The sequence below is a fragment of the Oncorhynchus mykiss genome, chromosome 8 (assembly GCF_057628025.1).
Source record: "Oncorhynchus mykiss isolate SJ-2025 chromosome 8, ASM5762802v1, whole genome shotgun sequence".
NCBI classification, from domain to species: Eukaryota; Metazoa; Chordata; class Actinopteri; order Salmoniformes; family Salmonidae; genus Oncorhynchus; species Oncorhynchus mykiss.
The window spans coordinates 17,526,307-17,550,834 of NC_143029.1; the positions used below are offsets into that span (position 1 = coordinate 17,526,307).

General features: G+C 43.8%; 1 protein-coding gene across 1 annotated transcript in view; it reads right to left on the reverse strand.

Moving 5' to 3' along the window:
* The window catches only part of LOC110529508 (transcription regulator protein BACH2), a 110,524-nt gene that overhangs the window by 32,457 nt on the left and 53,539 nt on the right, over nt 1-24,528 (reverse strand). Inside the window, exon 2 of the mRNA XM_021611751.3 lies at nt 1,691-1,945. Coding sequence (XP_021467426.2) covers nt 1,691-1,933 — 243 coding nt within the window. The 5' untranslated portion in view covers nt 1,934-1,945. The remainder of the gene's footprint in view (nt 1-1,690; nt 1,946-24,528) is intronic.

Here is a 24,528-nt window from a genome sequence, read left to right on the forward strand (position 1 = left end):
ACACCATTCTCTAGTTGGGGAATGTCCACACCATTCTCTAGTTGGGGAATGCCCACACCATTCTCTAGTTGGGGAATGTCCACACCATTCTCTAGTTGGGGAATGCCCACACCATTCTCTAGTTGGGGAATGTCCACACCATTCTCTAGTTGGGGAATGCCCACACCATTCTCTAGTTGGGGAATGCCCACACCATTCTCTAGTTGGGGAATGCCCACACCATTCTCTAGTTGGGGAATGCCCACACCATTCCAACACAGAAAAGCTGCTTTTTAAGATACGTAATAAAAAAAGTTGGAAGGAAAACTATTTAACTCATACTATAATGAATTATAGGTCAAATTTCATAGAAATCTGGAAACACAGGACAGTTATTTTAAAGAAATGGGCTCTTTCTGAAACATGACACTTTCCACACCTGAAACACACAACCTCTTATGCATTATGCATAATGCAGAAAGAGTGAATGAAAGGGATCCTGCTTTGGGTAATGAGTAATCTCTCATGGACAGACTACGTAAACATAAATGGTGCCGTAGATCTGTCAGGATACAACAGGATGGGTAAGATACCGAGCAGCATTAGTTCCGGTAAATTGTACAAATCACAATTTCGCAGGTTTAAGCGTCTTTAGAATTTCGAAAGGGGAGGGAACATTTGGCCCATAGACTTTCCTATAACTTGCAAAGAGGGAGGATGGAGCTCTTTATTCTGGTTCCGATCTGTGTTCTATCTCTTCTTTATACACATATGGACCCAGAACTTAATCGAGCATCTGACCAATTACACAAGACTTTAGTTCTGGTTTAACCGAGAATAGTCACAGAGCCATTCCCAGGAATAACCCATAGTAACTCACTCAACACACAATGCTAATTTTACATAAGACAGGAACAAATGGATCTTTCAGGGGAGATTTCCACAGAGATGGAGTGATAGTGACTTATTTTCTAGCTATCAAAGTCTTTGGACAGGCATTACATTATTAATGCATGCTAGCTCCAACCCCACACAGCTCTGGACCACACAGCTCCTTCACATGTGGTTTGTGCCCCAGTTTTGCGGGACAAGTGTGTGTATGTGATGTGTGAGTGTGTGACATCAATATGTCAGTGGAGAATTGTTATCACTATGACACATCTATGGGTGGTGAGGGTTGGGGGGGTTCTGAAAGGGTGAGGCTGGAATGACAGGAGTGCTGGGAAGGGGAAGAAAAGTGTTGGCTGTGTGAGGGAGATTGCGTCAGTCACAGAGTTAAGTGCTACCTGCTACAGAGAGCTGAGGAGCTGATGAGAGCTGAGAGTGGAGGGAGAGGTGATAATTGGTAATCATGGTTCTACATGGTCTCACTAGCACCGTCGCTACAGTAGCACATCTCCCTCTCTCCTCGTCAGTTATAAGACCTCACAGATGAAATTAAAACACTGTTAGGGTGTCTCATATCCTCCCTGACACCATTCATCTAAACACCATTCATGGCAAAGAGAGAGTTGATATTGGACTGAGAAGTTATGAGGTGAATAGTGATAAAAACAGGCTGACGATGAAACAGTCAAAGGAACCAGATTGGAGTGAATGTCTGACTGTGTGTTTGACCAGGTGTGGAAACTAAGATGTTGTTCTTAATACTATGTGTTATACAGCAGGTGTTATAGGAGTTAAGCACCGTTGTTATACAGCAGATACATACCTCCTCAGGTAGGCTGAGGACCAAGTCATTCTCGACCTGTACCACCAGAGCCTGCAAGAAGTACTCTGAGCAGGCGGCCAGCACGGCCCGGTGGCCACGGAACTCCTTTCCCTCCACCAGGACAGTCACATCGCACAGGATATCCTGCTTCCGCTGGTCGTTCAGGCACAGGAGGATATTGGTACAATGAACCGTCGACTCATACACGTACATGGGGGCTTCAGGCTTCTCATCCACGGACATTCCGCTCACGCCCTGGAAATAGAAGCACAACGGGGTGGAAGGGGGGTGGGGGTCAGCTTTCAGATTAATGTAGCGGGCCCTGTTGGTGAGCTAGTGCATACCGCAGGGATGACATCAGCGGGCCTCTCCTCATCTCCCACGGCCCAGCCTACTTCACCAGCCCCAAACACAGTCAGCCCCATGATTGAATACATACACCATGACCAGATCAGACCGCCTCAGCTCAGCTCAGCTTTACTCTCTCAAACACCCCTTATAACCAGGAAATATACACACTCACAAACCGCAAGTACCTAACACATTCCCACGCATACACACCCTTGCATGCAAACACACAAGCAATAACACACATCCTCCCACATAGACTCATGTTCCTGTACACAGCCCACACAGCCCCCCCCCCCCCCACACACACACACATCATAACGCAAACAAAAAACAGTTTGCATACCCTATGCACAAGGAACACTGATACAGTAGCACAACAGAACACACACTCCCTGTCTAAAAGGTGTCATCCTTTCACAGAGACAGACAGAGAAGAAAGTCCTCAGGCTCCTAATCTAAGAAGGTCGGGAGGGACTATATGAGTGTCACTCAGCACAGAATAATAAGACTCTCAAACAGGAGAAGAATGAACACCAGTCATACAAACTCGTCTCGAGCCTCCTCGCCAGCACTGGTACAAACTGTGTAAAGGAAAACAGTGTCAGTTGTGTATGTTGCTTTAATCCCTCAGAAACCTGATATTTGGCTTTGGTCCTTGCAGTCAAGCGCTTCCACCCACAGTCATTTAGGCTGTACTAAAGGAAGAAAAGCATAATGTATATTTAAAAGCATTTAATCTTATCAGTGCTCCACATACACACAGTGCAGGGAGAATTAAAAGGACTGGTTCTCTCTGCAAAAAAGGATCCTTCACAACAGTGTTTCCCAACCCTGGTCCTCCAGTACCCCCAACAAAACACATTTTTATTGTAACCCTAGACAAGCACACCTGATTCAACGTGTTAACTAATCATCAAGCCCTCAATGAGTTGCATGATGTGTGTTTGTCAAGGGCTACAATAAACCCTTGTACTGTTGGGGGCACTGGAGGACCAGGGGTGGGAAACACTGCTTTACAACACTACGGCAACAACACATGTTTGTACCAATGTTCTGCCTTTATTGAGTAAGTGACTCTTAAAGGTATACTTCGGGATTTTGGCAATGAAGCCCTTTATCTACTTCCCCTGAGTCAGATGAACTCATGGATACCATTTCTATGTGTCTGCATCCTGTAGGACGGAAGTTAGAGGTAGTTTTGCGAGCTAATGCTAACTAGTGTTAGCGCAATGACTGAAATTCTATGTTATCTACTAGCATGTGTGTTACAATAAAGTCAGAAATCACGCTAATGCTAGTTAGCAACTTCTTTCGAACTGCAGGCAGAGACATAAAAAGTTTCCACGAGTTGATCTGACTTTGGGGAAGTAGATAAGGGACTTCATTGCCAAAATCCTGAAGTATCCCTTTAAAGGTGAAACCACTGAAGAATATTGTTAATGATCATATTGCTATAGAAACCAAGTAATAAACACAGATAGAGCCTGCCGGACTTGTTTCCATCACATAATGAGTTTTCACATCCGCAGGGCTTGCTGTTCTTAGTAAATCAGAGCTGCATGACTCCATAGTTCCTTCAAAACACACATAAGAAGCTCTGTTCTGGGAACCGGCAGCACATTTCCACGAAGTCAGTGTCAGGCCAATTTTCCCCTCTGCTCAACCACTGGCGATAGATAGGAATTCAACTATGTTTCAGTTATCCTTCTGCAGATAAATCATACGGAGGCACTCTATAACTCACTCTCTTTTATGCCTGGGTTTGCTTACTTGTCAACCCCTACTTCATTCCTGGTTCCTACTTCATTCCTGGTTCTACACGTAGAACACAGATAACTTTGTGTACATGAAGTGATCAGTCACATTAAAAGGAGTGACCGGCCAGGCCATGCTTTCCTTGACTGTCAGACACTGTGTCACATTTGGAGCAGTCCTGGCTCTCACTCAGAAAGCTGAATATAACATCAGTAAAATAGCTCTAACACACCGCCTCACCTCAGTGGACGACGACACTACTGGTGAGAATGGAGGCTCCCCCCCCCCCCCCCCCTCCTCCTGCAAACGGAAATGTCTCTGTTGAAAATGGAAACTCCTGTCTTGTAAATGGAAGTGAACTGGCCGGAAAACGCACCTCAATAACTACAGTGCAAACTATGTAGTCATCAACTACATGAGGGAGAGAGTTCTGGCCCTTACCTCTCCAGGTTTAAAAACAAACCTAATTTGATCTCACTGCTGTTACTATACCAGCCATCATTGCAGGCCCTCATATGTTTTGCTGTGGTATGATAGGGCTGGTGAGGCCATGCGGGGGGCGGTTTGTAACCACTGTCCAGACATTTACAGTGGTTGTCTGAGTGGTCGGTCCCAATTATTGTTGAGTTTTTTTATTTCCACCATACATTTCTCAGTTGGCTTGGCAGGATAATGACCTGTCTTCCAAGAATAATGTCTCCAGATGTGGTTGCAAGGTTCATAACAATCCAAACATGCTATTTCTAACCCTGGAATGTGCGTTCGCCTTGCTTCCATTTCAGAAGTCTGTTTTGCAGCGGGGAAGGGAAAATACAGGGACGATACACACAAACACACACACACGCACCACAAAATAGCTGGTTATGGTCGCGTTCTGATTAGAATTGCTGAGGGATGCAAAGCTCTTTTTTTTTTTTTTTTTTCAAAGTTCATTTTGTTTCTACCGCAGCTCTTTTCACTAACTGATGCAGCTAACCTGCTTTGTGACTAACACTCCTGTACAGATCAAAAGCGCAGTAGTGTGGTGATACATTTCCGACAAACCCATCAACAGAGCTGACTCTCGGCCTAGCCACAGCTCTATTCTCCTGAAGCACCAACACTGATTGACACTAATGTGGCTGGAGAGGAGTCAGTTCTCAGCTCTTTACACATCATGGTTGTAATATTATACAGTATATAAACAAAGACATGCATACAAGCGTACATACACAAAGTACGCACACACACACACACACACACACACACACACACACACACACACACATGTGACAAATAAAATTTGATTTGATTTGATTTGATTTGACACACACACAATGTGTTTGTGCTAATACAATGTGTCTATACTGTACAGTAAACAAAGGAACTACTACCATCAAAGACCCATACTGTCACCATCCACCAGCCACTGGCAATACATTAACTGCAGAGGCCTTTATGATTGCAGTTAGCTGTCACCTGCATGCACTGTATGAATGGACTCGTGGTCTGCATGTGGACCGTCTGCACCTTGACTGTAAAAGCCTTTCCTCAGTCCATTCAACTGACTGACTCCTTCACTCACTGCTGCTTAGTCACTATGTATAGTAGACCACCAGCTGAAAGGTTATAGCCTAGCCAGTAAAACCCAGTCACCTCCCCTCTCACAGGCTCAGTGGGGTTAATGGGGTCAGTGGGGTTTCTCATGCACACACGCAGACAAAACAGTGGATGGTTTCAGTCACCTACAACATGGCATTATGGTGCGTTTCGGCTTTGGGGGCCCTGGAGGAGAGGGGGAGTAATAGCATCATGATGGGCTCTGTGACGTGTCCTCTCCTCTCTCTGAGGCATGTGCAGAGAGGGGATTGACGTGAAGAGAAGGGGGAGCAGAGGGGAGAAATAAGGGGCTCCTTACCAACAGAACCTGGTTTCTCTCTCTCTCTCTCTCTCTCTCTCTCTCCCTCTCCCCCTCTCTCCCTCTCCCTCTCCCTCTCCCTCTCCCTCTCCCTCTCCCCCTCTCTCCCTCTCCCTCTCTCTCAGTGCAGAACAAAACAAAGCCAAAACGCGCCACACTCATGACAGCAGAAAGGTCACATAACTCAGAAACAGGGCATCATCTGCCAGGGACCAAACCCCCTTCCCACATGTACACCCTGGATGCCATGACAAAGCACTCCTCCTCAGACATACACACCTTTCTCTCTACAGCCATTTTCACAGAGTATAGGATGATGTGAGGTATCTTAACAGACAGCACAATGGAAAATTAGAGACTGTTCTGATGCCAGATGTCTGTAACTACTCTGAGGATGTGTATGACTTTAATTCTAACATAGTTTCTAATCAGAAAATCTGAATCACTCTCTCTCTCTCTCTAGGATGGCATTTGCTGGAAGTAAACAAGCCATGTCTGCTGCTGTAATACTATTAGGATTGTGTCCCAAATGGCACCCTATTCCCTTAATAGTACACTACTTTTGACCACTTTTGACCAGGGCGCCATTTGGGACGCACACCAAGTCACCTGAGCAGTATGTATTGAATACTAGCAAGACTACGAGTAATGGGAGAGAACATTGCGTTACTGTGTAGTGTGTACCAGTAGGACAGGAGGCCTGATGCCAGATGTCTGTAACTACTCCGAGGATGAGCATGACTTTAATTGTAAATTACCAAATTAAGTAGCTAGCGATAACAAATGTGCTTGGGGAGGTAATGTCAAACAGGCAGCTAAGGCAGTCAATGTCAAACCTGGCTTTAAAGGTGATAAAACTACTAATTGAAAAAATGTCTGCCTGGGGGAAATAGATAACCCCTGCCAATATACCATAAACATCGCCCATCCTATGACTGACAGACAAACAGACGGAAAGACAAACATGTGTGGGCCCCTTTGCCTGCTGTATGTTCCTATAAATGCCTATATTCATCTTTGTACTTTCTCTAAAATGAGGGAGCAGAGCCCTCCACTCACTTCAACATGAAAGTCAACCCAGATGACTATTCCCATCCTCATCTCAATGGTCTCAGGCTCCTGCATGCTTCTCTTCATGCAGATCTCTCCCTCCCACAGGACATTAGATAATTCTGCTTATTCAACCACCTGGAGGGCTCCGTGTGTAATTGTTCAACTGTTTCAAGTCATGTATTGGAATGAAAAGGACGACGTAGTAATCCATGTAGTCCGTGTTCTCTTGGCCATCAAGGTCATTATTTCCTCAGCCTGTTAAGGGTTTTGGTGTGGGGCTTTAGGTAAGTTAATTGTAGTAGATTAATGAAACCAAATCACTGAGAGGCGCAGACTGACAGACACCTGAGAGGGCTGGGCAGAGAGCTGTTAAGTTGGTGACAGCATCTGTACAGATGTGTTTCCCTAATATATAGAAATCAATAATACAAAGGTATATTGGTATTCATCTGCTTGCTATTTGGGTTTTTAGGCAATGTTTCTGTATAAGCACAGTAATGACATCTGCTGATGTAAAAAGGGCTTTATAAATACATTTGATTAGATATTAAATAACAGACAGTAGTTTAAGTGAGCACATAGGTGTCATTGATAGTCGGCAATATTAATATAATTTTTTACTTGTGGAATTAAATTGTAGGATAATTTACACAAGAGAGTTTACACTGAATCTATGATGCATTAAGTAATAGAGATCACAACATGTTGAGATCGTTGTGGTAGAACTTGACTGGCCTGCACAGAGCCCTGACCTCAACCCCATCGAACACCTTTCGGATTAATTGGAGCACCGACTGCGAGCCAGGCCTAATCGCCCAACATCAGTGCCCGACCTCACTAATGTTCTTGTGGCTGAACGGAAGCAAGTCCCCGCAGCAACATTCCAACATCTAGTGGAAAGCCTTCCCAGAAGAGTGGAGGCTGTTATAGCAGCAAAGGTGGGACCAACATTAATGCCCATGATTTTGGAATAAGATGTTCGACGACCAGGTGTCTTTTGGTCATGTAGTGTATGTATTGAACAGTGGGGGCTCCTCAGAGGAGGAATGGGAGGACCATCCTCCTCAGTGAATATCATTTTTTTTAATAGTGAAACATTTAAAAAAAATATCCTTTTTAGATAAAACTATGCTAAATATATTAATGTAACCAAATAATTGATTAAAACACAGTTTTCCAATGAAGGTCTACAGTAGCCTCAACAGCACTCTGTAGGCTAGCACCAAGGTGTAGATGGAGGACAGCTAGCTTCTGTCCTCCTCTTGGTACATTGGCTTCAATACAAAACCTAGGAGGTTCATGGTTCTCACCCCCTTCCAAAGACTTAAACAGTAATTATGACAACTTCTGGAGGATGTACTCCAACCTGTCAGAGCTCTTGCAGCATGAACTGACATGTTTTCTACACAATCAGAGGACCAATGAATCTAGTACTGAAATCTACAGCTAGCTAGCACTGCAGTGCATACAATGTGGTGAGTAGTTGACTCAAAGAGAGAGAAAGACAATAGTTGAACTGTTTTGAACAAATGAATGTTCTTGAAAAATTAAGGAGAAGCAAGAGAGAGGGAGATAACTATATCTCATCATTTTTTTCCAGTTTCACTTACTTAGCTAGCAAATGCAGCTATCTACTTTAGCCTACTCAAACAACTGGCTCAAAAATATGCTATGTTAGCTAGCTGGCTACAGTATGACTATCCAACACTGAAACTCTTCCAAGTCAAGGTAAGCTTTTAGTTTGACTAATCTATTGCCACCGGAACATGCCTGTAAAACTGCTAAACTGCTTACTGACTGTACACTGTACTGCATGATTTGAGTGGGTTTATTAACACGTTAGTTCTGTTAGCTATGTTGACTATGATGTTACTTTATCTAATATGATGACAACAATGTAGGCTATGTGTAGCGGTTAGCGGTTATGATATGGTTTGGCTTGGAAAGGTTTTTTCACCTGGTCGCAGACAGCTGATGTGTTGTGCATTGAAGTCCACAAGCAAAGGGAAAAGGTGAAAGGAGGAGCACATAGATTTTAGAAGGAATACAATGTGGCTGCTATGAAAGTGAACTGTGTTTACGCGTGATCAGGGGTGTATTCATTCTGCCGATTCCGTTGAAAAACGTTTCTTAAACGGAAGCAAACAGAACGAAACAGGGATAAACATACCTGAATTTGTCCAATAGAAAATCATGTTTGCAACTGCTGGACTGATGATTACACCTAGATCAGTTAGATGCAGGCAAGAGTGTGCAAAGCTGTATTGAATGTGTCACTGTCTATGTGTATGTGTCTGTCACCTCAAATTTTGCTCTCGACCTGTGTGCACCGACGTTGTATACATTAATTCATAGACTAGGTTGTAGCAAACCTCATGATGGGTATAGGGGAAATTAAAGTATCATGTAGTAGCCTAAACATATCGCTGGTCCATTGAACTGGGAGAATGGAATATAAAGGGCAGTCATCCAATATGCTGAAATAAAAATAAGGAAATGCTCATAAGAAAAATGAGCGTCCTCCCTCATCTTAAATGGAATCGACCACCACTGATAAAGAAGGGGTGGCTATGAGAAGACAATACATAGCTGTATTTAACTCTGGGTCTCCTCAGGCCACAGAGAGGGTTGCAGAGGTGTCAGACAGACACAGAGACAAGTCAGGCTATGCCGGTGTTCATTAAAGCCCAACTCAATCAACAAATGTACCCAGAGCCTTTTCACCCGGATAGAGATCAATATTATGTCACTACGCCTCGATCCCAAGCAAGAGCAAAAACAGCAAATTATTATATTTCGACCAGTAGGCTGCCAGCACTTTAAATATTAATGTAAGGGATTCAGTTAGATGCCGGGAGTGTGCCATGTTCACACATGAAAATGTAACGTTGCTTTTCAATGGATGAGAGCCTGAAACGAGTAGATCCTGTTTTGCTGTTTAAGGCAGGTGTGGTACACAGTGTTACTCAGACCTGGTTATGGTAGGTGTGGTACACAGTGTTATTCAGACCTGGCTATGGTAGGTGTGGCCTATAGTGTTACTCAGACCTGGTTATGGTAGGTGTGGTACACAGTGTTATTCAGACCTGGTTATGGTAGGTGTGGTACACAGTGTTACTCAGACCTGGCTATGGTAGGTGTGGCCTACAGTGTTACTCAGACCTGGTTATGGTAGGTGTAGTACACAGTGTTATTCAGACCTGGTTATGGTAGGTGTGGCCTATAGTGTTACTCAGACCTGGTTATGGTAGGTGTGGTACACAGTGTTATTCAGACCTGGCTATGGTAGGTGTGGCCTATAGTGTTACTCAGACCTGGTTATGGTAGGTGTGGTACACAGTGTTATTCAGACCTGGTTATGGTAGGTGTGGTACACAGTGTTACTCAGACCTGGTTATGGTAGGTGTGGCCTATAGTGTTACTCAGACCTGGTTATGGTAGGTGTGGTACACAGTGTTACTCAGACCTGGCTATGGTAGGTGTGGCCTACAGTGTTACTCAGACCTGGTTATGGTAGGTGTGGTACACAGTGTTATTCAGACCTGGTTATGGTAGGTGTGGCCTATAGTGTTACTCAGACCTGGTTATGGTAGGTGTGGTACACAGTGTTATTCAGACCTGGCTATGGTAGGTGTGGTACACAGTGTTACTCAGACCTGGCTATGGTAGGTGTGGCCTACAGTGTTACTCAGACCTGGTTATGGTAGGTGTGGTACACAGTGTTATTCAGACCTGGTTATGGTAGGTGTGGCCTATAGTGTTACTCAGACCTGGTTATGGTAGGTGTGGTACACAGTGTTATTCAGACCTGGTTATGGTAGGTGTGGCCTACAGTGTTACTCAGACCTGGTTATGGTAGGTGTGGCCTATAGTGTTACTCAGACCTGGCTATGGTAGGTGTGGCCTATAGTGTTACTCAGACCTGGTTATGGTAGGTGTGGTACACAGTGTTATTCAGACCTGGTTATGGTAGGTGTGGCCTACAGTGTTACTCAGACCTGGCTATGGTAGGTGTGGCCTATAGTGTTACTCAGACCTGGTTATGGTAGGTGTGGTACACAGTGTTATTCAGACCTGGTTATGGTAGGTGTGGCCTACAGTGTTACTCAGACCTGGTTATGGTAGGTGTGGCCTATAGTGTTACTCAGACCTGGTTAGGACAGGTGTGGCCTACAGTGTAACTCAGACCTGGTTATGGTAGGTGTGGCCTATAGTGTTACTCAGACCTGGTTATGGTAGGTGTGGTACACAGTGTTATTCAGACCTGGTTATGGTAGGTGTGGTACACAGTGTTACTCAGACCTGGTTAGGACAGGTGTGGTACACAGTGTTACTCAGACCTGGTTAGGACAGGTGTGGCCTACAGTGTAACTCAGACCTGGTTATGGTAGGTGTGGCCTATAGTGTTACTCAGACCTGGTTAGGACAGGTGTGGCCTACAGTGTAACTCAGACCTGGTTATGGTAGGTGTGGCCTATAGTGTTACTCAGACCTGGTTATGGTAGGTGTGGTACACAGTGTTATTCAGACCTGGCTATGGTAGGTGTGGTACACAGTGTTATTCAGACCTGGCTATGGTAGGTGTGGCCTATAGTGTTACTCAGACCTGGTTATGGTAGGTGTGGTACACAGTGTTATTCAGACCTGGTTATGGTAGGTGTGGCCTATAGTGTTACTCAGACCTGGTTATGGTAGGTGTGGTACACAGTGTTATTCAGACCTGGCTATGGTAGGTGTGACCTACAGTGTTACTCAGACCTGGTTATGGTAGGTGTGACCTACAGTGTTACTCAGACCTGGTTAGGACAGGTGTGGCCTACAGTGTAACTCAGACCTGGTTATGGTAGGTGTGACCCACAGTGTAACTCAGACCTGGTTAGGACAGGTGTGGCCTACAGTGTTACTCAGACCTGGTTAGGGCAGGTGTGATACTGTCACGGCCGTTGAAAGAAGAGGACCAAGGTGCAGCGTGGTGGGCGTACATATTTCTTTATTTATATGATGCCGACAAAAACAATAAACAAACCAAAACAACTGTGAAGATGAAGGGCTATGTGCCACAAACAAAGTTAACTTCCCACAAAGACAGGTGGGAAAAAGGGCTACCTAAGTATGGTTCTCAATCAGAGACAACGATAGACAGCTGTCCCTGATTGAGAACCCTACCCGGCCAAAACATAGAAATACAAATAATAGAACTAAAGAACATAGAATACCCACCCCAAATCACACCCTGACCAAACCAAAATGAGACATAAAAAGGCTCTCTAAGGTTCGGGCGTGACAGGTACACAGTGTTACTCTCTAAGCTTTATCTTCCTGACTGATGTCTTGAGATGTTGCTTCAATATATCCACATAATTTTCCTTCTCATGATGCCATCTATTTTGTGAAGTGCACCAGTCCCTCCTGCAGCAAAGCACCCCCACAACATGATGCTGCCATCCCCGTGCTTCACGGTTGGGATGTTCTTCGGCTTGCAAGCCTCCCCCTTTTTCCTCCAATCATAACGATGGACATTATGGCTAAACAGTTCTATTTTTGTTTCATCAGACCAGAGGACATTTCTCCAAAAAGTATGATCTTTGCCCCCATGTGCAGTTGCAAACCGTAGTCTGTCTTTTTTATGGCGGTTTTGGAGCAGTGGCTTCTTCCTTGCTTCGCAGTCTTTCAGGACTCGTTTTTTTACTGTGTATATAGATACTTTTGTACCTGTTTCCTCCAGCATCTTCACAAGGTCCTTCCGACTTCAACTGTAAATGAGCATTTCACGATCTGACAATGGTAGCCTACCTTTTGGGCTTTACATTGGAGATTTGCAATTTTTCCATGGTTCTAGGATGATTTTTAAAGATGCATTATGCAATGTTGCTAAAATTGTAATAGTTTGTCTAATTTCAGTTTATGTGACAAAACAAGCAACTATACTGAAGAAAATCATTGTACCATCTAAACAGGTGTGAAATACATTTTCCATAACCAAAATATTGTATTTTCAGCTGTTTGAAGCTGGTGTACAAAACCGAAAGTAAAAGATGCAAAAATTAAACTTGAGAGGGAAGCATAGAAATAGCCAACATTGAACACATCTACCATTTCTTAGACCTGCTTTCAATGAGAATGACAGATCTTTAACTTACATTTCTACGTGAATTTGGTCGGTTCGCCCAAAAAGTTTCATATTGCAGCTTTAGGTAATTTTGAAGCCAAATAAGCCAGCTCACTGAAAAGACTCGGAATGCCCATCACTATTGCAGAGCCAACGCTCGAGCTCTTGCCTGCTGACCAAAGAGGAATGGGATCCGCTCTGTTTCTTGTGGTTGGGAAGGAGGGAAGAAAGAAGAGAGAGGGAAGGAGGAGAGAGAGGAGGAGATCTCATCTGATTTTGCACACTGCCGTAGCACTGGGGGACTTGTTTAGTAACACCATTAAGAGATCTGTACAATTCAACTTGTTAACAACTAAGGTAGTTCATGTCTTATAGAGGCAGGCAGAGGGCTATAACCTTCAGCATGTGAATCAATACTAAGAACACCATAGGGATTCACCATCTAAGAGAAAACAATTAGTGAAAAGTACAATAGTATAGTCTGTTTAAATTATCAATGGCAACGGTTAGCCAGATTAAAGTAGGTTAAAATGCTGACATATTGCTGTGAAACATGAGGCTGGTCATGCAGGCTGTTGTGCTCCTTACACATGTATCTAGCAGAGTAGTTATTCCATATGCTCCACATCACAGAGACCTCACTCATCAGTCATCACTAACTGCTGATTGAAATGAAGCATACATCGTACTGTATGCAGATGTAGGATCTTAATTTGAGCCAGTTTGCTACAGCAGGAAAATAATCGTGCAGCAACAGGAAATGTAAATTATTATGTGGATTATAATTAATGGTGTTACCTACAGAGAAAAATGACTCTCCTTGAGAGTATCAAATTCATTCTAATGATGATGGAGAATCAAATCAGAGCTCATTAATTCCATCGCACAGGGCTTTAGTCAAATGAGTGTGTCAACGCAAGCAGTAACAACTAACAAGATGTTTTGAAGCAGTCTCTCATTTAGACCAAGATGTAATGAGGTTGAATCGATCACTCAGCTTTAAATTGCTTTAATCGCAGAATCTACTTTACGACAGTGCTGAGACAACTATGTGGCTTGCCAACAAATAACAACACAGAAAACCACTTCCTGACAGAAATGCACCTTATGTAGCTCATGCCTGGAAACACAATATAGACAAACGTGCTCGTATTACCTCAGATGGATTTCTCAACTGGGCCAGTCATTCTGTAACTCTCCTTCTCACTCGGGTAACTTTATTGTCTCGCTATCTGTTGCTGAGTACTGAGTACATCTGTGCATATGTGAGTGTGTGGGTGTGTGTGTGTATGATGTGTTTGTGTGTGTATCACCATGTGTGTGTGTGAGTGTGTGTGTGACGGCATACCACAGTATTTTAGGCCTCTTTCTGCTTAAGCAGCAGCTTGCATGAATCATGACTTCCCACATTGTAGGTCAGAAAGTAGGATGAGTCATAACACTGTCTTATATGGTAACATACTTGTGACGTGACAGAAACACTGAGTTACCTGTGGACCTGGGCTATCTGGTCCGCATGGACACAAATGTAAATAATGTTCATATCATATCACACACATCATATTCTGTGTCAACTATCAAATTGACACTGTGATCACACTATAGAGTCTAGAGAAACAGAGTAGAGACCTAAGAGCTTTGAGAATGTCATGAAAAGCGCTATAGAAATGTAATACATTATTATTATTATTATTAACTGCTTATTTCTGAGCTGGAAATTTAAAACAAAAAATATATTTTGATGGTAGATGAGGCAACGGCTGTCTTCAAGAAGAATACGGTAATCCCCTACATCCAGATACTGGAATTTTACCTAGCAACTTGATGTTATTTACATGGTAAAAATGTAATAAGTGCAGAGTACATTCTTTTGTGTGTCTAATCTCGGAGAGTATCACAAACTACTAACCTTAACTTCTGCACCTCAAGCAAATTCCTCTCACGTCTCCCTTGTATCGATGTTTAAAAGCCCTTCCTCCTCCTGAGATCAGTTCAATCATTACAGAACCCTTTCTGCAGAAGCTCAACCACCACAGGCACCTGGGCCAAATCAACCACAGAAAAACTCTGACGTGAGCAAAACACCCACTTCTTCACATCACATTGCCTGAAACAAGCAAAACACCCTCACCATCACATCAGCTTGGCCTGAAACAAGCAAAACACCCTCACCATCACATCACATTACCTGAAACAAGCAAAACACCCTCACCATCACATCAGCTTGGTCTGCAACAAGCAAAACACCCTCACCATCACATCACATCACATGAACAAGCAAAACACCCTCACCATCACATCAGCTTGGTCTGAAACAAGCAAAACACCCACACCATCACGTCACATTACATGAATAAGCAAAACACCCTCACTATCACATCACATTGCCTGAAACAAGCAAAACACCCTCACCATCACATCAGCTTGGTCTGAAACAAGCAAAACACCCACACCATCACATCACATTACCTGAAACAAGCAAAACACCCTCACCATCACATCACATTGTCTGAAACAAGCAAAACACCCTCACCATCACATCAGCTTGATCTGAAACAAGCAAAACACCCACACCATCACATCAGCTTGGCCTGAAATAAGCAAAACACCCACACCATCACATCACATTACCTGAAACAAGAAAAACACCACTCACCATCACATTACATGAACAAGCAAACCACCCTCACCATCACATCGCATTGCCTGAAACAAGCAAAACACCCACACCATCACATCAGCTTGGTCTGAAACAAGCAAAACACCCTCACCATCACATCACATTACCTGAAACAAGCAAAACACCCTCACCATCACATCACATTACACAAACAAGCAAAACACCCATACCATCACATCAGCTTGGCCTGAAACAAGCAAAACACCCACACCATCACATCAGCTTGATCTGAAACAAGCAAAACACCCACACCATCACATCAGCTTGGTCTGAAACAAGCAAAACACCCTCACCATCACATCACATTACCTGAAACAAGCAAAACACCCTCACCATCACATCACATTACACGAACAAGCAAAACACCCATACCATCACATCAGCTTGGCCTGAAACAAGCAAAACACCCACACCATCACATCAGCTTGATCTGAAACAAGCAAAACACCCTCACATCACATTGCCTGAAACAAGCAAAACACCCACACCATCACATCAGCTTGGTCTGAAACAAGCAAAACACCCTCACCATCACATTGCCTGAAACAAGCAAAACACCCACACCATCACATCAGCTTGGCCTGAAACAAGCAAAAACACCCTCGCCATCACATCAACTTCACCTGAAACAAGCAAAACACCCACACCATCACACCAGCCTGGCCTGAAACAAGCAAAACACCCACACCATCACATCACATTGCCTGAAACAAGCAAACACCCACACCATCACATCAGCTTGGCCTGAAACAAGCAAAACACCCTCACCATCACATCACATTACCTGAAACAAGCAAAACACCCTCACTATCACATCACATTACATGTACAAGCAAAACACCCTCACCATCACATCAGCTTGGTCTGAAACAAGCAAAACACCCTCACCATCACATCGGCTTGGCCTGAAACATGCAAACACCCACACCATCACATCAGCTTGATCTGAAACAAGCAAAACACCGTCACATCACATTGCCTGAAACAAGCAAAACACCCACACCATCACATCAGCTTGGTCTGAAACAAGCAAAACACCCTCACCATCACATTGCCTGAAACAAGCAAAACACCCACACCATCACATCAACTTCACCTGAAACAAGCAAAACACCCTCACCATCACATCACATGAACAAGCAAAACAACCTCAACATCACATCAGCTTGGCCTGAAACAGGCAAAACACCCTCACCATCACATCACATTACATGAACAAGCAAAACACCCTCACCATCACATCAGCTTGGCCTGAAACAAGCAAAACACCCTCACCATCACATCAACTTGGTCTGAAACAAGCAAAACACCCTCACCATCACATCAGCTTGGCCTGAAACATGCAAACATCCATACCATCACATCAGCTTGACCTGAAACAAGCAAAACACCCTCACCATCACATCACATTGCCTGCAACAAGCAAAACACCCACACCATCACATCAGCTTGGTCTGAAACAAGCAAAACACCCTCACCATCACATCACATTACCTGAAACAAGCAAAACACCCTCACCATCACATCACATTACACGAACAAGCAAAACACCCATACCATCACATCAGCTTGATCTGAAACAAGCAAAACACCCTCACATCACATTGCCTGAAACAAGCAAAACACCCACACCATCACATCAGCTTGGTCTGAAACAAGCAAAACACCCTCACCATCACATTGCCTGAAACAAGCAAAACACCCACACCATCACATCAACTTCACCTGAAACAAGCAAAACACCCTCCCCATCACATCAGCTTGGCCTGAAACAAGCAAAACACCCTCACCATCACATCACATGAACAAGCAAAACAACCTCAACATCACATCAGCTTGGCCTGAAACAGGCAAAACACCCACACCATCACATCAACTTGGTCTGAAACAAGCAAAACACCCTCACCATCACATCAGCTTGGCCTGAAACATGCAAACATCCATACCATCACATCAGCTTGACCTGAAACAAGCAAAACACCCTCACCAACACATCACATTACCTGAAACAAGCAAAACACCCTCACCATCACATCAGCTTGGCCTGAAACAGGCAAAACACCCACACCATCACATCAACTTGGTCTGAAACAAGCAAAACACCCTCACCATCACATCAGCTTGGCCTGAAACATGCAAACATCCATACCATCACATCAGCTTGACCTGAAACAAGCAAAACACCCTCACCAACACATCACATTACCTGAAACAAGCAAAACACCCTCACCATCACATCAGCTTGGTCTGCAACAAGCAAAACACCCTCACCATCACATCACATCACATGAACAAGCAAAACACCCTCACCATCACATCAGCTTGGTCTGAAACAAGCAAAACACCCACACCATCATGTCACATTACATGAATAAGCAAAACACCCTCACTATCACATCACATTGCCTGAAACAAGCAAAACACCCTCACCATCACATCAGCTTGGCCTGAAACAAGCAAAACACCCTCACCATCACATAAACTTGGTCTGAAACAAGCAAAACACCCTCACCATCACATCAGCTTGGCCTGAAACATGCAAACATCCATACCATCACATCAGCTTGACCTGAAACAAGCAAAAAACCCTCACCATCACATCACATGAACAAGCAAAACAACCTCAACATCACATCAGCTTGGCCTGAAACAGGCAAAACACCCACACCATCACATCAACTTGGTCTGAAACAAGCAAAACACCCTCACCATCACATCAGCTTGGCCTGAAACATGCAAACATCCATACCATCACATCAGCTTGACCTGAAACAAGCAAAACACCCTCACCAACACATCACATTACCTGAAACAAGCAAAACACCCTCACCATCACATCAGCTTGGCCTGAAACAGGCAAAACACCCACACCATCACATCAACTTGGTCTGAAACAAGCAAAACACCCTCACCATCACATCAGCTTGGCCTGAAACATGCAAACATCCATACCATCACATCAGCTTGACCTGAAACAAGCAAAACACCCTCACCAACACATCACATTACCTGAAACAAGCAAAACACCCTCACCATCACATCAGCTTGGCCTGAAACAGGCAAAACACCCTCACCATCACATTGCCTGAAACAAGCAAAACACCCACACCATCACATCAACTTCACCTGAAACAAGCAAAACACCCTCCCCATCACATCAGCTTGGCCTGAAACAAGCAAATCACCCTCACCATCACATCACATGAACAAGCAAAACAACCTCAACATCACATCAGCTTGGCCTGAAACAGGCAAAACACCCACACCATCACATCAACTTGGTCTGAAACAAGCAAAACACCCTCACCATCACATCAGCTTGGCCTGAAACATGCAAACATCCATACCATCACATCAGCTTGACCTGAAACAAGCAAAACACCCTCACCAACACATCACATTACCTGAAACAAGCAAAACACCCTCACCATCACATCAGCTTGGCCTGAAACAGGCAAAACACCCACACCATCACATCAACTTGGTCTGAAACAAGCAAAACACCCTCACCATCACATCAGCTTGGCCTGAAACATGCAAACATCCATACCATCACATCAGCTTGACCTGAAACAAGCAAAACACCCTCACCAACACATCACATTACCTGAAACAAGCAAAACACCCTCACCATCACATCAGCTTGGTCTGCAACAAGCAAAACACCCTCACCATCACATCACATCACATGAACAAGCAAAACACCCTCACCATCACATCAGCTTGGTCTGAAACAAGCAAAACACCCACACCATCATGTCACATTACATGAATAAGCAAAACACCCTCACTATCACATCACATTGCCTGAAACAAGCAAAACACCCTCACCATCACATCAGCTTGGCCTGAAACAAGCAAAACACCCTCACCATCACATAAACTTGGTCTGAAACAAGCAAAACACCCTCACCATCACATCAGCTTGGCCTGAAACATGCAAACATCCATACCATCACATCAGCTTGACCTGAAACAAGCAAAAAAACCTCACCATCACATCACATTGCCTGTAACAAGCAAAACACCCACACCATCACATCAGCTTGGTCTGAAACAAGCAAAACACCCACACCATTACATTGCCTGAAACAAGTAAAACACCCTCACCATCACATCACATTACCTGAAACAAGCAAAACACCCTCACCATCACATCACATTACACGAACAAGCAAAACACCCATACCATCACATCAGCTTGGCCTGAAACAAGCAAAACACCCACACCATCACACCACATGACCTGAAACAAGCAAAACACCCACACCATCACATCAGCTTGGTCTGAAATAAGAAAAACACCCTCACCATCACATCACATTGCCTGAAACAAGCAAAACACCCACACCATTGCATCACATTGTCTGAAACAAGCAAACCACCCACACCATCACATCAGCTTGGTCTGAAAAAAACTGCCAAAAGGGAGATACAGTAGTTGGGGGTATTTCAGATGAATCTGGTTACCACAAGGAATTTGAGCGTTGCCACTAGAGCCAGAGCTGTGTGGTGATTGGTGAATGGGCGGCTGGGCGCATGTGCTAATTAAGCCTGGTGATTGGCAGACCATGGGGCTGCTGGGAGGAGTGTGTCCGAGGTGGGATTATTCCCTGAATTATTAATGAAAGGGACCCAATGGAAGGGTCTGTCTGGCTGGAAGATGGGTGGGTGGGTGGGGGGGTTATGGGTAGTGTTGGAGAGGAGCCCGGTGGAGGGATTTACACAAAACACCAAAAAAATCCACCAGAGACAAAAAAAATTATAATATGAAAATGTTGATGAGATATTTGGCAATTAAATAAAACTTCACCTACTAATGGAAAAAAAACAAACAACAACAACCTGCAAATGGAAACTCTTCTCACAGGAAGGAGGTGACACACAGAACCACCCACGAGAAGCCTTCAAAGGCTGAGGGTGTCGTTCAGTGTGTGTGGTGTGAACATGTATGTGTGAGTGCGTTGGAGGGCATTCATCCGTTGATATAGAAGTGAAAAAGCAGCTTTTCACACACACCACAGCACCCTTGAAGGTGTGATATCTAGCTATCTAGCGTTGTAAGAATAGATACAAGTGCTCTCTCTCAGTTGTAGCGTGTGCATGGATGTGTGAACTATAAAGCACAGACATGTTCAAGATCCCCAGCAGAGATCAGAAAGAGACAATACCAAGCTAAACCATAAGGCAGAGATGAAAGGCTTCATTCATTGATTGTAATTCATCTACGTTGAGCATAAATAAATAATACGTTTCGCTGAGAAATCAGAGCTCCAGACAAAGATTGCATCTCAAATGGCACCCTATTCCCCATGTAGTGCACTACTTTTGACCAGAGCCCTATGTTATACATTATATAGGGAATAGGGTAAAATTTGAGACACAGACAAAAGCTCCACCATGGTGAAAAAAATTCACATGACAATCCTTCCTGTTTCTATGGTTATTTACAGTTGTCATGTTATGCCCCATTAACCCCAGTTCTTACAAGAAGCAAGATTATACACTAGGAAGTAAGAGAGCCATACTGTATGGATTGTCCATTCTCCAAAATGTGAAGGCTATCACTCATTCATCATTTTTTTATATATAGATTCATCAATGAAGACTTTAGTTATTGCTTTTGAACCACAGTTTCAGTTTTGAAATGTGAATGGGAGGGTCAGCTATTCCTTTTTTTTTTTTTTTACATTGACACCCTGCAGTATTTCCTCTTTAAACTCAACAGCTGCAAAATGTGTTCCTTAAAATCAAATTGACAAGAAGATGAATAAAGGAAACATGGTTATACTAATATACTAATGCCAATTGAATGATAAAGAATGACAGATCCACCATAGACAACTACAGCAGACTGGACTGGATAATCTGTCTAGAGTTTCCATATAACTGTCTCACTCATAGCCTCACTCCTTCTACTATGCTATAAGGTAATTGGACAGGTCACATAAATGGATGTCATGCAGTGTGTCACTAAGGTTGTCTAGGGATACACTGTCTGCCTGCACACGCTGCTGTCAGTTCATGACTTGTACTGTGGCTGGCTATGGTGAGGGGGTTGCAGTACGTTCACACATACCAACACATGAAGTGTCCCTGGTCCTGGCCAAGCTGAGGGGACCTTGCTCACATTACACAGACACAGAGTGACTGTCTGCCAGTGCCCATACCAGGTCAGATGACCTGCTGGCAGAAACACTGACAGGAGTGTAAGAGAGCTAATCTGGGAGCTGAGGTGAGGCTGCAACACATGTGAATGTATGTGACTGGGGATAATGAGTCTGCATGTGCACACTAAGACAAGCAGAATAGTAGGTTAGATTAAATGTTGTGAAATTAATGCCATACAGATCATGAACAAATCCTCTAATAATAAATTATACCACTCACCACTCATCGTACACACAAGTCAAGTGATGTATTATTTCATATGCAACATCTTCGTGATTTGGCCTCCTACAGTGGTGACTTGACTAGTAACACCACTTCCTATGGAATCCCCATACCTTAGACCAGTGGCTCCCAATCAGGGGTACTTGGACCTCTGGGGGTACGTGACTTATGAGACCATAGGTCTACTGGTAAAATGCACATGAGAGGGTACTTCGGGCAGAGCAACATTCAGCTGGTGGTACAGCAACCGAAAAAGGTTGGGAACCACTGCCTTAGACAGTCATGATAAGGTCAATGAGGGGCTGACACAGAACAGTCAAGTTGGAGCAACCCAACCGTGATCAGTCAGAGAAGGAGATAGGAGGTGTACGTAAGACAGCCCATGTGTGTCTGAAATACATTGAGAGGGCACGAACTGAAAGGTTATGGTTGAAGTAAGCACAGATGTGACACATACTGTGGTTAGTGTGGGTTAAGACAACTCTGTAGGTGACTCAAACTGAGAAGAGAAATCCACTGATTAGCATATGCACTCTTGTTGTACGTGAGAGTCTTGAGACACACTGGAAATATTCTGAGGGAGGAAACACTGACTGTATCTGTGGTGATGATCAGCGTGATTACAATAATGCCATTTCAATCACTGCCAGAGGTGGATGTTATGTTATGTATGTGAGCAATGCACATGTTGTATGTGAGCAATACTCACCATTGCTCTTTGAGATAAGTACTGGTTGAAGTATTTTTTTGGTAGGTGGTTTTGTCTCCTCCACCACATGTTGTTGTTACTTATTATGGACAAATATTGCTGCTATGTGACCAATGCTATCTAGTATCAATGGTGCTCAAATCCTAACTTCACCTTAATCCAGACATATGTTACCTTCTTCAATTATTGGTATTTGTATTTATTAGGGATCCTCAAGGCAGCAGCTTCTCTTCCTGGAGTCCAAACACATGAAGGCACTTACATTACATATAAAACAAAAGAAAAAACAGTACATCTCATAACATTATTACATCACTACATATCCACAATACAAAATGTATAATACCACCAAGGTACTGTTTGCATGATCAACGGTTTACAGGGCTACTGGCCAAATGTTTACAGGGCCACTGGCCAATCTTACACTCTTGGGCCTGAGAGATCAATATATATCTCTGGAGCTATTGATTTCTGCTTGATTAAAACACTGAATCTTAACAAGTCCTCCAGACCAGACCAAGGCGGGAGGGAGTGGTGGAGAGCTACGTGAGTGCAGCCAAGGTCTTGTGAGGGCCAACCATTATAGATTGTACCATTGTAGAACTATATCTATTGCAGAAGAGGCTGGTTGAAAATGGTTGGTTGAAATGAGTGCAATAGAGTTTCCATCAAAAGGATCCGTATCTACAGGCTATGTTGTTTTTCCTTTTTCATATTGATTCTGTTTGTAATGTAACTATTTTTCTCAAGACGCCCTTGAAAACAAGATGTCCCATCTCAAGAGGTTCATCCAGCCCACAAATATCGAAATAAAATGTCTGATTTTCATGCCAAAAAGTTGCAGAATCATGCAGAAAAAGCTGCAGAATCATGGCCTGGAGTGTTTTCTATGTTGATTTGAATCTGAGGTATAATGACAACCTCATGCAACTAAAGCTATCCAACTTCTATTTTTTATAGGTGCTTTTTCTGGCCACACATTTCCTGCTGTAGGTCGACACAAAGAGGTGAATGAGGAGGACATTCCAAGTGTAGGGGAATTAATGTAACTCACATTCAAATGATTTATTTCATGTGTGATGAAAACAAGGCGATAGACAGTGGGTGTGAAGAAAAACCTACTGTGCTAAAGTTTATCACAGCTTAAAAATCAGCATTTTCCCCAGCAGTCAGTCAGTCAGAATGAAAGTCAGAGGGCCACAGGGGTGTTTTATAGGGCAGCCTTCCATGGCCATCCATCCCTTTGGATTCTTCAATTAAAAAGATACGACAACAGACTGGGCCTCAAAGTGAAATCCCCCCGCACATATGTCGATGTCTTGCTGGAGTCTTACTCTGGCCCTGACAACTGACTGCTGTGTTTCCCAAACATCACTCTCTCCTTTTCAACTCACGTTTGAAGTCAAGAGCAGAGAAAATACAACATTGACTGATGTAGGAGGTCATGCAGTGTTCCTTCTGGATACAGGGATCTCGGGGAGAAAAAGCGCACGCAGGCTGTTGCTATTTGCAGATGAGGGCCAGAGGCTGGCTGAAATGACACGTTGGACCAGGAGGAGGTCTGCTGACAGGAGAGACATTTACTTTTCCAGTGACAACCTGGGAGCACAGCTCTTGGAAGGTAATGATTGATGCGCTGTGTCTGACTGAGCATGAACCTAAGCGTTTTAGCTCTAGTCTGTGGGCTAGCCAGAGCACCCACGCACAGACTGGACATGCCTGCCTGGCCTCAGCCCCTCTGCCTGCGAGAAAGTCACTGTTCTAACTCACACATAAACGGTCCTTTTTTCGTCCCGCGGCGCGCCGCCACTTTCTGACTGAAGTCAACCTCTAGCGAACCACAAATGACTCCCTAAAACGCAGGCAGACAGGGCAGAGGAGAAACTACAGT